Genomic DNA, 16,314 nt, shown 5'->3' with positions numbered 1-16,314 from the left:
AATAGTCATTTGTTTTATTATGGACCTCATAGGGCAATTTTTCTGGGGCTAAAGAATGCTCTTCACTGATTATACTTCTGTGCAGTTGATAATGGTACTATTTAAGTTATTTGTGTATCTTGATAGCAGTACAGTTGACTCTCTTCAGAGTGTCCTATTTTCAGTGGGAGGATAATAATAATTGAAATCCAAATACAGATTACCTATATAAAATAATCTATACAGTAGTATTCCAGTAGTTTTCAAATCACTCTTTCCCAGCCTAACCATTCTAAATATTTATTGTGTAACTACATTGTTACTTGTTAATATATAATTAAATGAAGGGAAATAATCGTGATGAAATTAATATTAAATATGAAGAACTGACTATTAACCACAGTAAACCTTCGTAAGGGTGATGTCTTTTCTCTAGCGTGCTCCTTCCCTTCAGCTAAGAAACTGCTTGGTTTTTGCTGTCCTCCACCTGTTGATTCAACTAGAAAAAAGCTGCTTTAGTGCTGGCTACTTCCTCCTCCTTGCTGGTCTTGCTTATGTGATTTCCAATTTCGCTTTCTGCGCTAATTGACACACCTAAAAAATAATCAAATTAAACATGAAAAATAAACTGTATTTGGTTGCCGCCTCCTGTTTTGGGCCCTACATTTCTCTTCCAATGGTCTTCTAGGCAAAGCCAAGGAGGTGCAGATGGAAAGTAAAGATGTGAAGGATGTTGGGAATAAGCAGATCTTGGAGAAGGATGAGAACAATACTGTGGGACAGCACAGGCAACAGGAGGGGGCAGAATCACAGGAAGGGCTTGGTGGAGAAAAGACGCAAGAAATCCAGGGTGGAAGTGAACTGTCTTCACCAGCACCCTGTGAGGACTCACTAAATAACATAGAAGAACAGAGGCTTTTGGCCAGCATACCCTCTCAAGAGAACCCAGAAAAGGCATGGTCCGACTCGTCTATGGCCTCTGATAGTGTCACACAGGTCACTGATACAGACAAGGGTGACACACATCAAGATGGCATTCAGAAGCCCATTCAAGAGTCCAAGCTTGGGGGTGATGTAGTCTGTGGCAGTACAGAGAACACAAGTATGGTAGATGAAGGAGAACAAAAGAGAGAAATTGTTGTTGAAACAGAGAAAGCAGGGATACAAGTGGTTATAACAGGTCCTGAAGAAGAAATGGTTAGAGAGGGAGACGAAGGTCCTGAAAATGGTGGGAATAACAGTGAAAAACGTGAGCAAACTTCAGGTGGTTTTGGTGTAACCGTTGATGAAAAGAAATCTCAGAGTTCAGACACAGGTAGTGAAGCCATTGATTCAGCATCATCAGGTGTGGAAATTCAAGACACAAACACAATCGAAGGAAGGATTGAAAACAAAACTTTTGTAGAAAGGGAAACAGAGCTCAAAGCTGCTAGTGAGATAAGTGTGGAAAGTGCAGAGGTAGATTTGGTAGAAAAGCACACAGAGAGCAAATGCATGGATAGTAAAAGAGATAATATTTTGGATAGTGGAATAGAAGGAACAACAGATAAAGATGTAATGGATGGTTCAGGTCAAATCGAGAAAGTCATCAGTGTGGATGAATGTGCAACCCCAGAAAGTACTGGGGCTGTATCAGAAGAAATAAATTGGAGCATATCAAAGTGCCAAGAAGAAATTCAAGGTCAAGAAGCACGTTTTCTGAAATCAGAAGCTGGAAATACAGAGTCTGCTAGGGACAGTACTTTGCTTTCTTTAGAGAGTGAGGTTAACTCTGTAAAAGGTGAAATTAATGAAGAATTATCTGAAAGTCTGGTAGCTAGGTTACCAGAGGGTGAAAGTTGTGACAACACATTGAGTGACAAAGAACATGATGTAGCTATAACTTTAAGTGAACAGTTACATAGGGAACAATATTCTGAGGTAGTTTTAAGGGAAACGGAGTCAGAGAGAGAAGAGAGGGTTGTTTCAGGAGACAGTGTGACCCCAGTCCTGCCAAACACTCAGTCTGATCCTGAAAGCAAAGGGACAAGAGAAGAAGCTTCATTGGATGGACCTACTGAACCACCGGTATTGGAATGCGCTGATGATCCAGGAAGGGACACCACAGACGAATCGGCCATTGAGAGTGAAGGAAAAGAAAATGAAGTAGCTCAAGGAGCAGAGCCTGAAATGGATTCAAAACCAGATGAGAATGATTTGGACAATAGAATCCAGGAGGAAGGTGCAGAAGTAGTCAAAGAACATGACTTGAAGACTGAGGATTCTGGATTAGGGACAGAAGATGTAAGAGAAAAGCCGGAAACACAAGAAATTGACAAGAAAACTGAAAGTCAATCTCCAACAGAAGCACAAGACTCAGGGTGCCGAGATCTGGAGGAAAATGAACATCCCCAGCCGACTGGACCTGAATTTGAGGAGGGTGAATGTCCCCAGCTGACTGGACCTGAACTCAAGGAAGATGAACGTCCCCAGCTGGCTGAACCTGAACTCAAGGAAGATGAACGTCCCCAGCTGGCTGAACCTGAACTCAAGGAAGATGAACGTCCCCAGCTGGCTGAACCTGAACTCGAGGAAGATAAATGTCCCCAGCCCGCTGAACCTGAACACGAGGAAGTTGGAGGTCCCCAGCCAACTGGACCTGAACACGAGGACGATGGGCATCCCCAGCCAACTGAACCTGAACTTGAGGAGGATGAATGTCCCCAGGTGACTGGACCTGAACTCAAGGAAGATGAACGTCCCCAATCAATTGGACCTGAACTCAAGGAAGATGAACGTCTCCAATCAACTGGACCTGAACTTGAGGAAGACGGATGTCCCCAGCCCACTGGACCTGAACTCGAGGAAGATGGACGTCCCCAGCCCACTGGACCTGAACTTCAGGAGGATGGATCTCCCCAGGTGGCTGGACCTGAACTCAAGGAAGATGAATGTCCTCAACCAACTGGACCTGAAATCAAGGAAGACGGACGTCCCCAGCCGACTGGGTCTGAACTCGAGGAAGATGGATGTCCCCAGCCCACTGGACCTGAACTCAAGGAAGACAGACCTCCCCATTCCACTGGACCTAAACTCGAGGAAGACAGACATCCCCAGCAGACTGGACCTGAAATCCAGGAAGACAGAGGTGCCCATCTCCCTGGAACTGAACTTGAGAAAGATGGCTGTCCCCAGCCCACTGGACCTGAAGTTGAGGATGATGGCCGTCCCCAGCCCACTGGACCTGACGTTGAGGATGATGGCCGTCCCCAGCCCACTGGACCTGACGTTGAGGATGATGGCCGTCCCCAGCCCACTGGACCTGACGTTGAGGATGATGGCCGTCCCCAGCCCACTGGACCTGACGTTGAGGATGATGGCCGTCTCCAGCCCGCTGGACCTATACTCGAGGAAGATGGAGGTCCCCAACCCACTGCACTTGAACTCGAGGAAGATGGAGGTCCCCAACCCACTGCACTTGAACTCGAGGAAGATGGAGGTCCCCAGCCCACTGCACTTGAACTTGAGGACGATGTCCGTCCCCAGCCCGCTGGACCTGAAGTCGAGGACGATGTCCGTCCCCAGCCCACTGGACCTGAAGTCGAGGACGATGTCCGTCCCCAGCCCGCTGGACCTGAACTCGAGGAAGATGGAGGTGTCCAGCCCACTGCACCTGAACACGGAAAGGAAAACAAATCAGTAGATAATGAAGAGGAGAAGAAAATGGAGCTTACTGGAGGAAATGAGAGAAAAAACGATGGTGAGGAAAAAGAAAATGAAACAGAAAAAGATATTGCAGAAATCTTAGATGTTGGTGTTGAATTTGGAGATAATGTCAATACTGTGGATTTAAGTGAAGAAGGGAAAAGCACTGTCTCAAGCTGCAACCCACTGGTAGGATCCCCAATAACTAAAGGTTTGGAAGAACCAACAGGTGAAAGCACTGTTCTATATCCTGAAAATTGTGAGTTGAAAGATAAATCTGAACTCCAGATGCAAGGTAATTCAGACACAAATGTGCTTGCTGACACTTCAAACTTGACTTCTGAAGAGGTAAGTGATGTCAGTGAAACCCCAGAAAAGGTGGACATCGACACCGTTGTTACAGACAATAGCTTTGATGCAAAGATGGATGCAGCTAAGGAAGAAAGCCAGGAGTGTTTGACTGCTCAGGGTGTTTCTTCAGTAGGAGCATTAGCAGAATGTGTGGAAAAAGTAATCGCACAAGTTGAAAGAACAGAGGTGGAAGAAGATGAAATTCAGGAAAAGTCACAAGTCAAAGATGATCCAGTAGATTCCTTGAATCTCAAAGGAGAAGGGGAGTCAGCTGAGAGAACAGAAGTACAAGAAACAGACCCTAAGGAAGAAACTAAGACTCAGGTAAAGGAGGAGTCGCCAGTGATGTTAGAAAATGATCTAAAAAAAGGCAAAGATATGCTTGAAACAAACGAGGCACAGGAAATTGGTAAAAGAGAAAATATTGAGTTGCAGGTTAAACATGATGGTAGTGTTCAGGATACAGTAAATGCTGACTCAGAAGATGTCTCTTCTGGGAGGACGATGGATTCTTGTGTTTCTATTAGTGAAGCTGGTGCATCGCATCCAGAAGGAAGTAATGGGAACAAAGAACACCAAAAGCAGACAGAGGTCCAGGATAAATGTGCCACAAGTCCAGTGAAGGAAAAGTCTGAAACTAAGAATGCGGGGCAGGCTGAGCTCAGTACGGTCCTCTGTGTATCTGAAAAAGAGCAAGAACTGACCAGTGAGAAAGAAGAAGAGGAGGAAGAGGATGAGAAAGGAGATTCGTTTGAGTTTGAAGACTCTGCACTTGCAGAGGAGCAACCTCGGGAAGAAAAAATAGAGGCAGCATCGGGGGCGCTGGAGCCGCGTACCGAGAAGAAAGATGGCAATCAAGATGTGAAGAGTGTCAGCTCGGATAAAGTAGAAGACCTTGAACAGTCCAAGCAATCTGAAGCTGGTGAGACAGAGGCTCCACAGCAGGAATCTGAGTCAAAACCAGGGGCACATGAGGAGAGTTCTGCTGTGAAATCTGCAGACAGGGTGAGAGAATCAGCAGAAGATGAACAGGACCAGAATGGATCACAAGAGGAGGGCAATACGATGGAGGGGGCAGTCAAAGATAAGGGGCAAACAGAAAGTCAGGCTCAAAAGAGTGGGGGTGCAAGAAATCAAGAAGAGACAGAGGGTGACGATCTTGGCAAGGCAGATTCAGCTAAAGGGAGTAAGAAGGGAAAGGGGAAAGGGAGGGATGATTGTAGGATGTCATAAGGATCCTTTCTCAAAGTCAACTTGTCAGGAATATTACTTTTAATCCATCAAAGTCAGAAACAAATGACCAACAAATTGATATAGCCACCAATCGTAAACCACACACCCTGTACTACAAATTGGATTCCCAATGGTAAAAAGAAAAACAACACTGCCTCTTTGCCCTGCTTTTCTAGTTTGTGATGGCAGTCGAGTTGGTGTGTTGATATAATTAGGGTCAAAGATGCAATATTATTTTGAGAAATGCATAGCACATCTTTATCAGCACTGTGTTCACACATTTCAGTTTGGAGTCTGTCAGAATATGTTTTCATATACCTGAATTTTAACAAGACTTAAATCACAAAAGTGTTGGAGTATGCTTTGAAACTAAAACAGGGTCTGCATATGTCCAGCTTTCTTAAATATAAATGATATTGAGGGCGGAATCTTGATTTGTTTATTATAAACATTAAACATAACCAACCTTTTACAGTGTAATATTAATTTACAAAAAATGTTATCATTTTCTATAGATTAATATCGAGCACAATCAATAATTCAATAATTAAAAAACAGAGGTGCCAACCTCTTTAATGTTTATATGCTGCATGCTCTCGCGCATTATTTCATACCAGGTACTGAACGTTACATTAATAATTATATTTAGATTTTGTAATCACCAAGACTTATGCTGTACCCCTCATAGGTGTATGGGAGGATGGGATCTCACTGTCCTACAAGGTGTGCATCCACTGTCACACCACCGTGCATATACAGTAGCAGAGTAAGCAGTGACTGCAGGCACAGGCAGCACTGCAAGTTCACTGACAGTTATCACAAAGGTCAATGTCATTACCATAAGCCAAATGAAGACTTGTACTGGTGAACCCATTTTGCAGCCACCATACCCATTAAATGAAATTTGACAATATTTTAAAAGACAGATATAGACTTTATAATATAAAATATTCTTAAGTAAATGTAATTCAAAATGATGGACAAATATCAGATGCAGGGCTTTTTTGCTTCATTGGTACAGTACATGTTCTACAATCTGGAAAGGATCAAAACTGCTATGATAGTTTTATTTCCATTCTTGGAACATCTGAGCATTCATTATGTGTCTGAACCAATCAGCACATGTTATAGATTATTATGTTAGCCTTTTTAATGTCGCATATGTGCTGTAGTTTATCACAAAAAGAGGCAAATGTATGAAAGCTTAAAAAGAAAAAGAATCTGCTAAGGAGTGAAATCTTGTGAAGCCCCGTATAAAATATGGTTTAAATAGAATGGATTTATAGTGTTTTTTGTTTTAAAATTCTTGCATTTGTCAAATACTGCTTTGTAAATATTTATTCAAGCTCAAAAGACTATTAAAAACTTTATCCTTTAAGCAGGTCATTCAGTGGATGCAAAGATGCAAACAGAAGTGTATGCTAAATATATAGCTTAAAATAAGTCTTGTTGTGAGTCTTTCCAAAGACAAGGATGTGAAATACTGTAGTTTATGAATCAGAGAATAATATATGAGATACATATAAACATCATTTATACTGTATTCAAAAATTAATTCTGTGTGCATATGTACTGAAAATCAAAGTAGTGTATTAATACATAAAGAGGTGTACATTTTCTTTAAACAAAACATTATGCCCTAATGCATTTTAATAGCACTTTAAAAAGCAGAGCAGATATGTATTTCTGAAAAGACATTATTTTGCATTGATTGCAAATCACTTCGTGTTTATCACATGTTAAAGTACTGAATGGTTTTGAATGTTACTTTGGTATTTTTTGCTGTGTACAGTAAGTGTTTGTAATTGATTTGACGAATTTGAGATAAAAAAGAAAATTAAATTTTTTTGCTTCCAATAATTTCATTACGTTTCCAATATTCAAATTGCAGAAGATTATTTTTGTAATAGCCTTTGGTATAGCATTGTATTAGTTTTTGAAAGTGTTTAGATGATAAATCGGCCTAATTTATAATGATGTCTTACATAAAGTCTATACTCTTCTATCAATTTGTATTAAAATATTGCTAAGATTCTGAATTTATTTCCTACTTGTTTTATTTCCAATTTACTTTCCTTGTTCAAGAGTCATGGAAATTATTTTGACAAATGTTTAAGAAATGTTGATCTTGGGGGCAAATCAATCTTTTTCACAGAGTTTTCAGTTAGACTTGTCTACCCTTAGTACAGTACAGTAGTACTATTGTAAATTTGTATGTACCAACAAAAATATGAAGCAGACCCAATAAATAGGTTAAAATACTGTATTGCTAGTAGCATGCCATTTTAGTTTTCAGTTTAAATGTAATGCAAATACAGTAAATGTATAATAAACACACTGTCTAAATGCCATGAAATGATGTAATATCATAAAAACAAAGCTATTTAGGCCATTTCTAAAACATATCACATGACAGTTCTTCCCCTTTAGCATCTTTTGTGGTATTTAGATAGCAGATGCTGTAAAACTTTAAATTATTTTGAAACCTGATAAATGGAAAGTATAGTCTTTCAACGTGGTTTAATGCAAAGCTGTTCTAGAAAAGTAGTTTGACATTATGGATATACTGTAAGTGCAGTGAATTGTATGGTAAAATGGCATCATCTTTATGAACCAAAGATAAATTCTGGGATGTATTTTGTATGCAATTAAATTAATGAATAAAATCAATTTTATTATTTTCTGTGACCATGCCTGACTTGCCAATGTCAAAAAGGTGTCAGACGGTTGATGTGTGTGTATACAGTGGACTGTTATTTATGTCCTTTGGGATTTTTATCAAAGTGACCTTAAAGTTCTGCAGGCTACACAATTAACAGTAGTTTCTATTCACAAACCACTCATATTCCATGTCATATTCCTGGCTGTATCATGTTGAGCCAGTGGCGTACACAGTATAGAGTCCAGGAACAGACAGAATTTAAGAGCAGTTTCACTAGAGCAGCTTCTCCTAGTTTCATATAAATTAAACCTGTTGTCTAGAAATGCTGTTATCAATGGTACTAACCTTTGCAAATACTGCTGTTGGCAACAAGGCTGTTAGCAACCCAAGTTTATTTCACTTCTTTGGCCACTGTTTTGTCTTCATAAAAAAGCTGCTTTTATGTATTGTATCTCAGAAAGCTTTTGACTTGAACCTTTATTGCCACTGTACTCTGTAGCGTGGCTACTGCTAATATGGTTGTCTGTGGTATATGTGCATCCTTTATTTATTTATTTTATTTTTATTTTATCGTACTTCTCAGAAGCAATAGAATTGCTATTCATTCGAACTAGTTCATGTGTGCGTATTGTGGAAGATTCTTGATCAGGTTACCAAACGATGCAGTATTTCAACCCATTAAGAACACTGAACTCTGAAAAACAACACATGACATAAAAGAGTATTGATTTGTACTGTGTGCATATGCATGTCAGCCAGGTAGGTGCTGATATTGCTTCTTTCCAGTCAGGAATCTCATTTTTACTCAAGGTAGTAACTTGCACACCATCATCTGGACACTGAGTTTATAACAAGTGATGTTCTATTATGGCTGTCTATTAAAAATAACAACTTCAGATGCTGCCTGTATGGCTTAATTTCACAACACTTGAGGAAAGTGTTATGAAATACATTGTTATTTACTAAATAGTGTTATAAATGAATGTTGTCCTACCAGATGTTACGGTTGCTTATTTAAATTGATATTGCTTTACTGATTTTAGTAATGCTCCATTTAATGTGTCTAGATTGTGATGTTTGCCATGTTAAAAAAAGTTATGTCTTATGTCAAATACCCACTGTGCATTACATGTTAACATCTGTAGATATTTGTACCACATCTTCCTTCTTAGTGACTCTTTTCCTAACTTTAGTCCTCTGCACATCTCATCTTTCCACCCTGATTCTGTAGATGAGTTTCTGTCTCACTTAAATACATAGACACCTCTTTTTTAAAAAAAAAACATTTCCTGAGCAGTTAAAGCATTTTTATTCATAATGTCCTGCATACATGGCAGCATTTATAATACATGAATTTATTATATAAATGTAGATAAAGGGCAGAAGATGTTTATTTTATTCTTAAATTTGGTGAGCTAGAAGCTTTTAATTGCAAAACGGCATGAGGTTTTGTGTTCCAGCTGTGTCTACACCCTGCAGTTATTGCATGCTAACCCTGTAGAAGATAAGACTACATTTGCATGCAACTTGTGAACTATGCACCTACCCTGACTGAACTCCTCCCCTTCCATACCTTTGACATCGCCACCTTTCCCTGGTATGTGAACAGTGTCTTGTGTGTGTTCCGCTGGATGTTCAGCAAACAGGTTCATCCTCAGCACAGAGGATAATAAAGTTCATAATCAATAAACCTAGAAGTCTTGATTTGACTACTGTTTTTTATTTCAGGTGAAAATGTTTGTTAATTGTACTTTTAAATACTGTTGATTGTTCATGTGAACAATTTAGAAAGGAAATACTAAACCTACGATAATACATAAAATGTATATTATAGTCAACTGGAAGTGGTTTCTTATAAATTAAGGACCTGATGATTAATGTAGGTTTTTCCAGGTAAGATTAGTCATTTCAGCTCTGAAAATGGTGGTTGGAGAAGTGTTTTCTTCCTGTAGTTATATACAGAATTTACTGCAATTACAGTATAAGATGGGTAGAGGCACAATGGAAGTTTAAAATGGAAGTTTTTGGTACTTAACGTCTTTTCCACTTCCGTTTGTTGTTTTTTACTCTTCAGAGATTCGACTGAGAAAGCTGGTCGACGAACGGGAGAGTTTAGTAGAGCAGGTGAGTCTAATGTGCTCCCTCATCAGCTGTTTTTCTTCTCAACAGAGAAGGTGAGACATGGCTTGGCATGAAAACGTGGATGAGTGAGGGAATCAGTCATGCAAAGTGGTGTGTGCAGTATTGGGCAAGATGGTTTATTCATTTAACTGATAAATGACTTGTATACAGACTACTGAGTATCAGCAAAATAAATATGTACAATAAAGGTATGTGATGTGACTGTTCTCACGTCAGCTTTTTAATCGGCAGTTCCGGTCATACTTAAGGAGATATTCATGTCTAAGACACAAGCACAGCTACATTTGAAAGTTATACTGCAGTATAGAATGCACATGACATCCTTATAAAATGTTCCAACTATTAATATTGATGAGTATACACTAATATGTACTCTACTGGTTTTGTGAAAATATGTCCAACATACAGTATGAGTAATTATGCTGTTATTAATTTACCATTATTAGATTCTGTATTATAAAATTAAGACCAATTTGCAGTGGTGTTTGGTACAGTCTGTATTGAATACCTAGAGAGAGATGGTACAGGACAGTTTTTAAACCATCTCCAACTTTGTAATGCCTTCAGTTGGCGGTTTTTGTCCACTAAGTACAATCTCATCTGTCCCGTGTGTTGCAGGTGAGGAAGCTTAAGGCGCAGATTGAGGACAAGCAGAAGAATGGGACAGGGGAAAGTGCAGGAACTGAGAACACCATTCTGGAAAATGGCACAGATGTGCACGTCCTAGATTTACAGAGTAAGATGTGCTCAGAATATGACTGACAAAAATCAGTCATTCTTTCTCTGGAGTGAAATGCCTTGTTAACTATTTGATTTGGCTTGATTAATAAACTTTGCATGGTAAAACCCACCCAGTTTAAAGGTCAAATGTGGTTGATGTGCAGTTACCGCATTTTAAACATTGGAGATCTAATGTGGGATTAATCTGAGATCTATTTTCTAAATATTGATTTTTCTCCAATTCACTAAAACCTGTTAAACTTGAAGCTTTCTAATTGAATTTTATGTGATTTTTGTGTTTGGTCTTTCTTAGGAGATGCTAACAGGCAAATTAGTGACCTGAAATTCAAGCTAGTAAAATCTGAACAGGAAGTAACGGCTTTGGAGCAAAATGTAAGTACTTGAGCATGTACTAGAATGTAATAATACATAAGAGTTGTACTGGCTTTTTGGTTCATTCATTGAAAAAGTAAGAGGATTCTATGTCTCTTGTAGAGACTATTCAGACTTTTGCTTAGACCTTTTAGTTCTGAAGTCTCCTCAATGACTTTTATTTTACTAAACTGAGTTTTCTTAGTAGGTCACTTAAGTAGGTTTCCTTGTTCACCAGATTGTCATGTTAACCATAGTTAAGGATACTTGTTTCTAAAGCCCATGATGAATTCAGTGCATTTAAAATATAGTTCCTTTATGTAGTTATTGCACATGAAACAATATACACTATGATTTAAAACTGACTAGATTTGTAAACTGTTATATTTTTTGTAATTACTCTATATCACAGTTGTATTTTGTTCAAATAATCACATTTAACATGAATTGTTTTGTCCTGTAATTGTAGGTTGCACGATTGGAAGGCCAGGTGTCCCGGTACAAATCTGCTGCTGAGAATGCTGAAAAGGTAGAAGACGACCTTAAAGCAGAGAAACGCAAACTACAGAGAGAGGTAACATGGGCTGTCTCTCTCCCTGTGCTTTTCTAATAGCAGCCAGTGACCGAGAGACTAGGGCACAGGGTTCCAATTGTCATTTGCAATTTATTTCTTTACATTTCCTGTTTCCTTTGTGCTTTCTAGCTCCGTTCAGCGCTGGATAAGATTGATGAGCTCGAAGTGAGCAACAGCCACCTTGTAAAGCGTCTGGAGAAGATGAAAGCCAACAGGAGTGCACTATTGTCCCAGCAGTAACGACAGCTTCTGAGCACTGCAGACCAACAACTGATGGAGCATCTGAAATGACGCGTTTGTAACTCAGTGCATTTCATCATATCAGGCACTATTTAAAAACCTAGAAAAAAGCGAAAAAGATTAATAATGTAATTGCACACACGCGCTTTGTGCCACTTTTCATCACAGTATTTTATTTAAAATAAATAAACCACTTACCAAGCAGCACCCCCAGCAATATCCTCATGGTGTTCTGGGTGGCAGGTAAACTTTGTGCCTCGCTTCTTGAAATCACATGCAGGTCATAGTGGGAGGATCTTGACCGATGTCACTAGTGCAGGGAGGTGCAAGTCTGGAACCACTCAAGTGCTCTGGGTTTGGGAACAGGGAATTCGCTGAACTGGAGTGTCAGTTCAGTACTCCAGTCAGCAGGAGGGTTTACTAGCCAGATGGCTTGTGGATGGTTCACATGAAAAGAACATGCCTACATATCATTGTTTTCCTCTTTACTGTACCTTCAGAACCAGTTCAGGTATCTGCAGTGGAGTGTCTTCCTGTGTCAGATGTCACCCCCTTTCCTTAAACTGCACACTGCCCCTTACCACCTGCTCATCCTTTTTGCAACATCTGGTGCTGTAGATGCAGGTTGCCCCTTTTCTAGTCACACATTATGATGCTGTTGCTTTGTACCATACAGACACCTGTTGTCAATACAGGACAGCGATGAAGGGTCTCTGTAGGTCAATCGCTACTGATTCGAATGAGGATTTTTTTTGTTTTTAAGGATGGCATTAAATTTTTGTTCTTGTTTTCAATGTTTGTTGTAAGAGCAATGATGAAACTTTGTACCTCTCTCTGCAGTCCATGTAAGCCAAACTGTGTGATTTTTTTTTTGTGTTGTGTTGTGAAGTTATTTTGTTACATTCGTATGTTAAAGTGGTTATAGCTTATGTAGTCAACAGGGCAATAAAACTAGACAAACAGTGGCATTTGCCCTGGGCCTTCCTCTGACCATGAGCTATATACCCTTTTATTTTTTTCACAAAAGAAAACGCATCATAGCCATCACTACAGAAGATATATCAGCACTTATTTCACCACCTTTCAATGTCTCAGAAAGTCTCTGAAAATTACGTTTGTCCTGCTATTTTGTAAAAAAAAAAACAATTAAAAATAATGTAAATTGCAATAATATTGACTCAGAGCTGAATGTATTGGTTGTTGGGTTTCTACTCAATTCAGCAGCCTGACTCAATCAAAATAAAACAAAAAAAAAACAGAAGTATAGAACAGCATCCCACCTCTCACCATAAAACAGTATGAATCATTTAATGCCTCAAGGAAACCAGGGAGATCTGATGGTAAGATCACTCACATATGGGTGATCAGAAGTGTGCGCTCGGTAAAGTCTGCCACTCCAGTGTTGTTGATGATTGTCTGGCTCTGGAGAGACTACAAATGTAAAAATGGTGTTTACAGAGCTTTAAAAATGTTGGAAATGTGTAATCATTGTGCAATATTTAAAATGTCTATTAAAGGTTAAATAGAAATTAAACTGGAAGAGTGTGTTCTGGAGATCTGCCGTATTGTATACATGGCATATGCTACTTTTGAAATGAAAGTGAATGAAAGGGTAAAGGTTTTTTTTTTACTTTTGGCATTTAAACAAGAATTTCTACCTTTTTTTTAGAAAAACTAAACAACCTTGTAGTCTGGACAATGTTTTATTTTCCTTCAGAATACAAAAAGGGCCATTTTCATGTAGAGGTAAACCTTTTTTTTTAATTAAGAATACTGTGACTACAGTATTTCTTGTTACCCTAACTAGATTATAATCCATTTATGCACCACTGTTTTAGAAAGAGCATGGGACGAAGTACTTGTTATCTCTATGAATATGAGTGACAATGACATATTTCACAGTGAGAAACTACCTCTAGTGTTTGAAAGTGAATATTTTAGTCTATGAATATTGTTCCTCCGTACACAGTGACTGCAAAAAGGTAAGGACCTGAAGAAGACCAAAGAAAAAATAGCTTCCAAAAATTATATTTAGAAATACAACTTTATGGAATTTAGGAGATTCGCTATTCTGGTGATGCAAAATTGCTCTTTGCTATGATAAACTCTTCTTATATATTTGTGGCCCGGTATTTCACTTTCTAATTGTAAGAAATACGTATGGTTGTTATCTTTTTCGATCGCTGTTGGTCCTCCAGTTGCAGTACAGTTATTAGTCTTTAGGGGGCAGCACAGTAGCGGGCCGCTGTGTTGAGTATTCTGTCCCGAGGAGCTTCCTTGACAACCAACCCTGGCAACATGTAGCCACTTTGCAGGAGGTACTGTAATCAAACACGTGAAACTATAGATACACAATTGGTGTAAGCAGGTTGAGCTAATTTATTAACATTGATCCTGCTTGTGAAACCTTAACAAGAGGAACACTCTGTATTTTGCTTATTTACATATTTATTTTTAGTTTTTAAATTGCAATTTCGATTAGAAAACTTGGTGAGGCGGAGTTGCCGGGCGACTGTGCCTGTAAACAGATGAGTTCCTGATCAGAAAAAAAATTGCTGTCCCTGAGTCGTGTAAAAGCGTCGCAATGAAAGATCAACTTTAAATTCTTTATTTGGACTGTACACACGAAACACAGCAATGGATACTCAGGTATGTAACCTTTAACGGTTGTAAACGTAAACGTTAACATTGGATTACTTGTAGATGGGTTAGTTAATGAATTCTTAAACGGGGATGTGTGCGGACTGTTTTACAGTAATGTAGATCTCTTTAAAGTAACAGCACCCGAACTTCAGAACTTGGGGAAGCGGATAAATTGGCCCAATTTAAGACGGTAATTAGTTAATTTATTTTCTTAAAAAACTGAGTTCAAATAAAAAAAACGTAGACACCATCTAATACTAGAATTGGACAGCTCTAGTTTAGATGTTAGAAAAATTGCATTTATTCTCCATTTTCTACCTGATACGTTGAAATTCAAAAGATAACCGCAAAAGGAATGCAGAATCAGTTATTAAAGTGTAAGGAATGACGACATAGAGTACGTTTGAGCAGTTTGTATTTCCTGCTAGACTACTATACCATTATTTAATTAAGAATGAAATTAATATATAATTAAATACATATGCAATATATATTCAATTGAAATATTATTTTAACTACCTATAATACATACTGTATTTATGTTCAATTAAGTTATTTGTTGAGCTCAGTGTTATTGTCGTTTTATACCAGGGAGCCATGTCAATAACTCAATAATGGTCATACAGGCTCTTAATCATCTGTTTCTGATGTCTCATTGAATTTTAATGTTAAATACAGTATTTTATTTCACTTTATAATACACATAACAGATCACAGTTTCATTTCTTCTGCATTTTCTTTGCAGACGTCTTCATACCTCAAGACAAAGGCATCCAGGAATCCTGTTCAGCTTTTACCTCAGCTGCCACAGGTGGGCAAATACAATTCACAAGACATCCTAAAACAGATGCAGAGATTAAGATTTATTTACATTCCTTTTGTTTTTTATTTCAATTTAAATATTTTACAAATAGAGACAAATATTATTGTGTGATGATCCCAAACAAAATACATAACAAATCTTATGTTCTGGTATCCTGGAAGAACATTGTTTTCTGCTATACTACCTGTATATACTGTACAATAAAACTTTTTCAAAGATAATGGGCAGTGGAGAGACAGTGCTGACCAAGGGTCCCCACTCAAGGGTGTCCAGATGTCATAGGTGTACCAGTCAGCCTGGGGCAAGGATTTACAGACATTTACACAGCCAGAATGGAAGGTGAAAGAATCCAAACAAAATCTGCAAAGGGTTTACACAGGGAGTAGAGTCAAAAAGAGAAAGGTAATTGGAGGAATAAGATACAAGAAGTAAAAGTCCTATAACTGGGATCACTGAAACATGGCTGATAGAGAGTGATGGTGACAAATGCTGTACAGTATTAGGGGATTCTATTACTATAAAAAAAGATACTGTACAGTATTAGGCGGATTCCTCTGACACATGAAAGAGAGAAAAGGTAAAGGTGTAGTGCTACATTAAAAAGCATTCCGACACAGGAAGGTAACTTAGATCAATCAAGGATCTCGGAATCTACACTATATGGGCCAGACATAAAAATAATTCAAAAGGAGTTAGAGTTATGTGAATCAGATATTTGAATTTATGCAATACATACAACATTCAGATATTAATTATAATATATAATAAATAAGATATATATTACATACAGTATGTGTAAAGAAAGAAGTGGTTATGTTCAGAGATTTGAATGTTTCTTCACAAAGATTGAAAAAAAAACATTAAGGATGACAGTAGCTGAAACTGAAAAGG

General features: G+C 38.4%; 2 protein-coding genes across 42 annotated transcripts in view; both read left to right on the top strand.

The window, feature by feature from the left end:
- The window catches only part of lrrfip1a (leucine rich repeat (in FLII) interacting protein 1a), a 68,940-nt gene extending 55,449 nt beyond the window's left edge, over window positions 1–13,491 (top strand). For 38 of the 39 annotated variants that reach the window (XM_088605628.1, XM_088605629.1, XM_088605630.1 and 35 more), the window contains one exon: window positions 668–7,935. In XM_088605628.1, the coding sequence (XP_088461754.1) occupies window positions 668–5,247 (4,580 nt within the window). In that variant the 3' untranslated portion in view covers window positions 5,248–7,935. Of the gene's footprint in view, window positions 1–667; window positions 7,936–9,983; window positions 10,034–10,669; window positions 10,788–11,084; window positions 11,165–11,612; window positions 11,718–11,846 lie in introns of those variants that run through there. The other variant, XM_088605669.1, reaches the window with a different exon arrangement.
- Window positions 13,492–14,242: 751 nt separating this feature from the next.
- The window catches only part of dnah7 (dynein, axonemal, heavy chain 7), an 81,728-nt gene continuing 79,656 nt past the window's right edge, over window positions 14,243–16,314 (top strand). For all 3 annotated transcript variants that reach the window (XM_088605626.1, XM_088605624.1, XM_088605625.1), the window contains exons 1-2: window positions 14,243–14,606; window positions 15,346–15,411. In XM_088605626.1, coding sequence (XP_088461752.1) covers window positions 14,595–14,606; window positions 15,346–15,411 — 78 coding nt within the window. In that variant the 5' untranslated portion in view covers window positions 14,243–14,594. The remainder of the gene's footprint in view (window positions 14,607–15,345; window positions 15,412–16,314) is intronic.

This window comes from Lepisosteus platostomus, chromosome 14 (assembly GCF_059453375.1).
Source record: "Lepisosteus platostomus isolate fLepPlt1 chromosome 14, fLepPlt1.hap1, whole genome shotgun sequence".
Taxonomy (NCBI): Eukaryota; Metazoa; Chordata; class Actinopteri; order Semionotiformes; family Lepisosteidae; genus Lepisosteus; species Lepisosteus platostomus.
The sequence above is the reverse complement of the archived record's forward strand: the minus strand, read 5'-3'. Positions and strand labels throughout refer to the sequence as shown.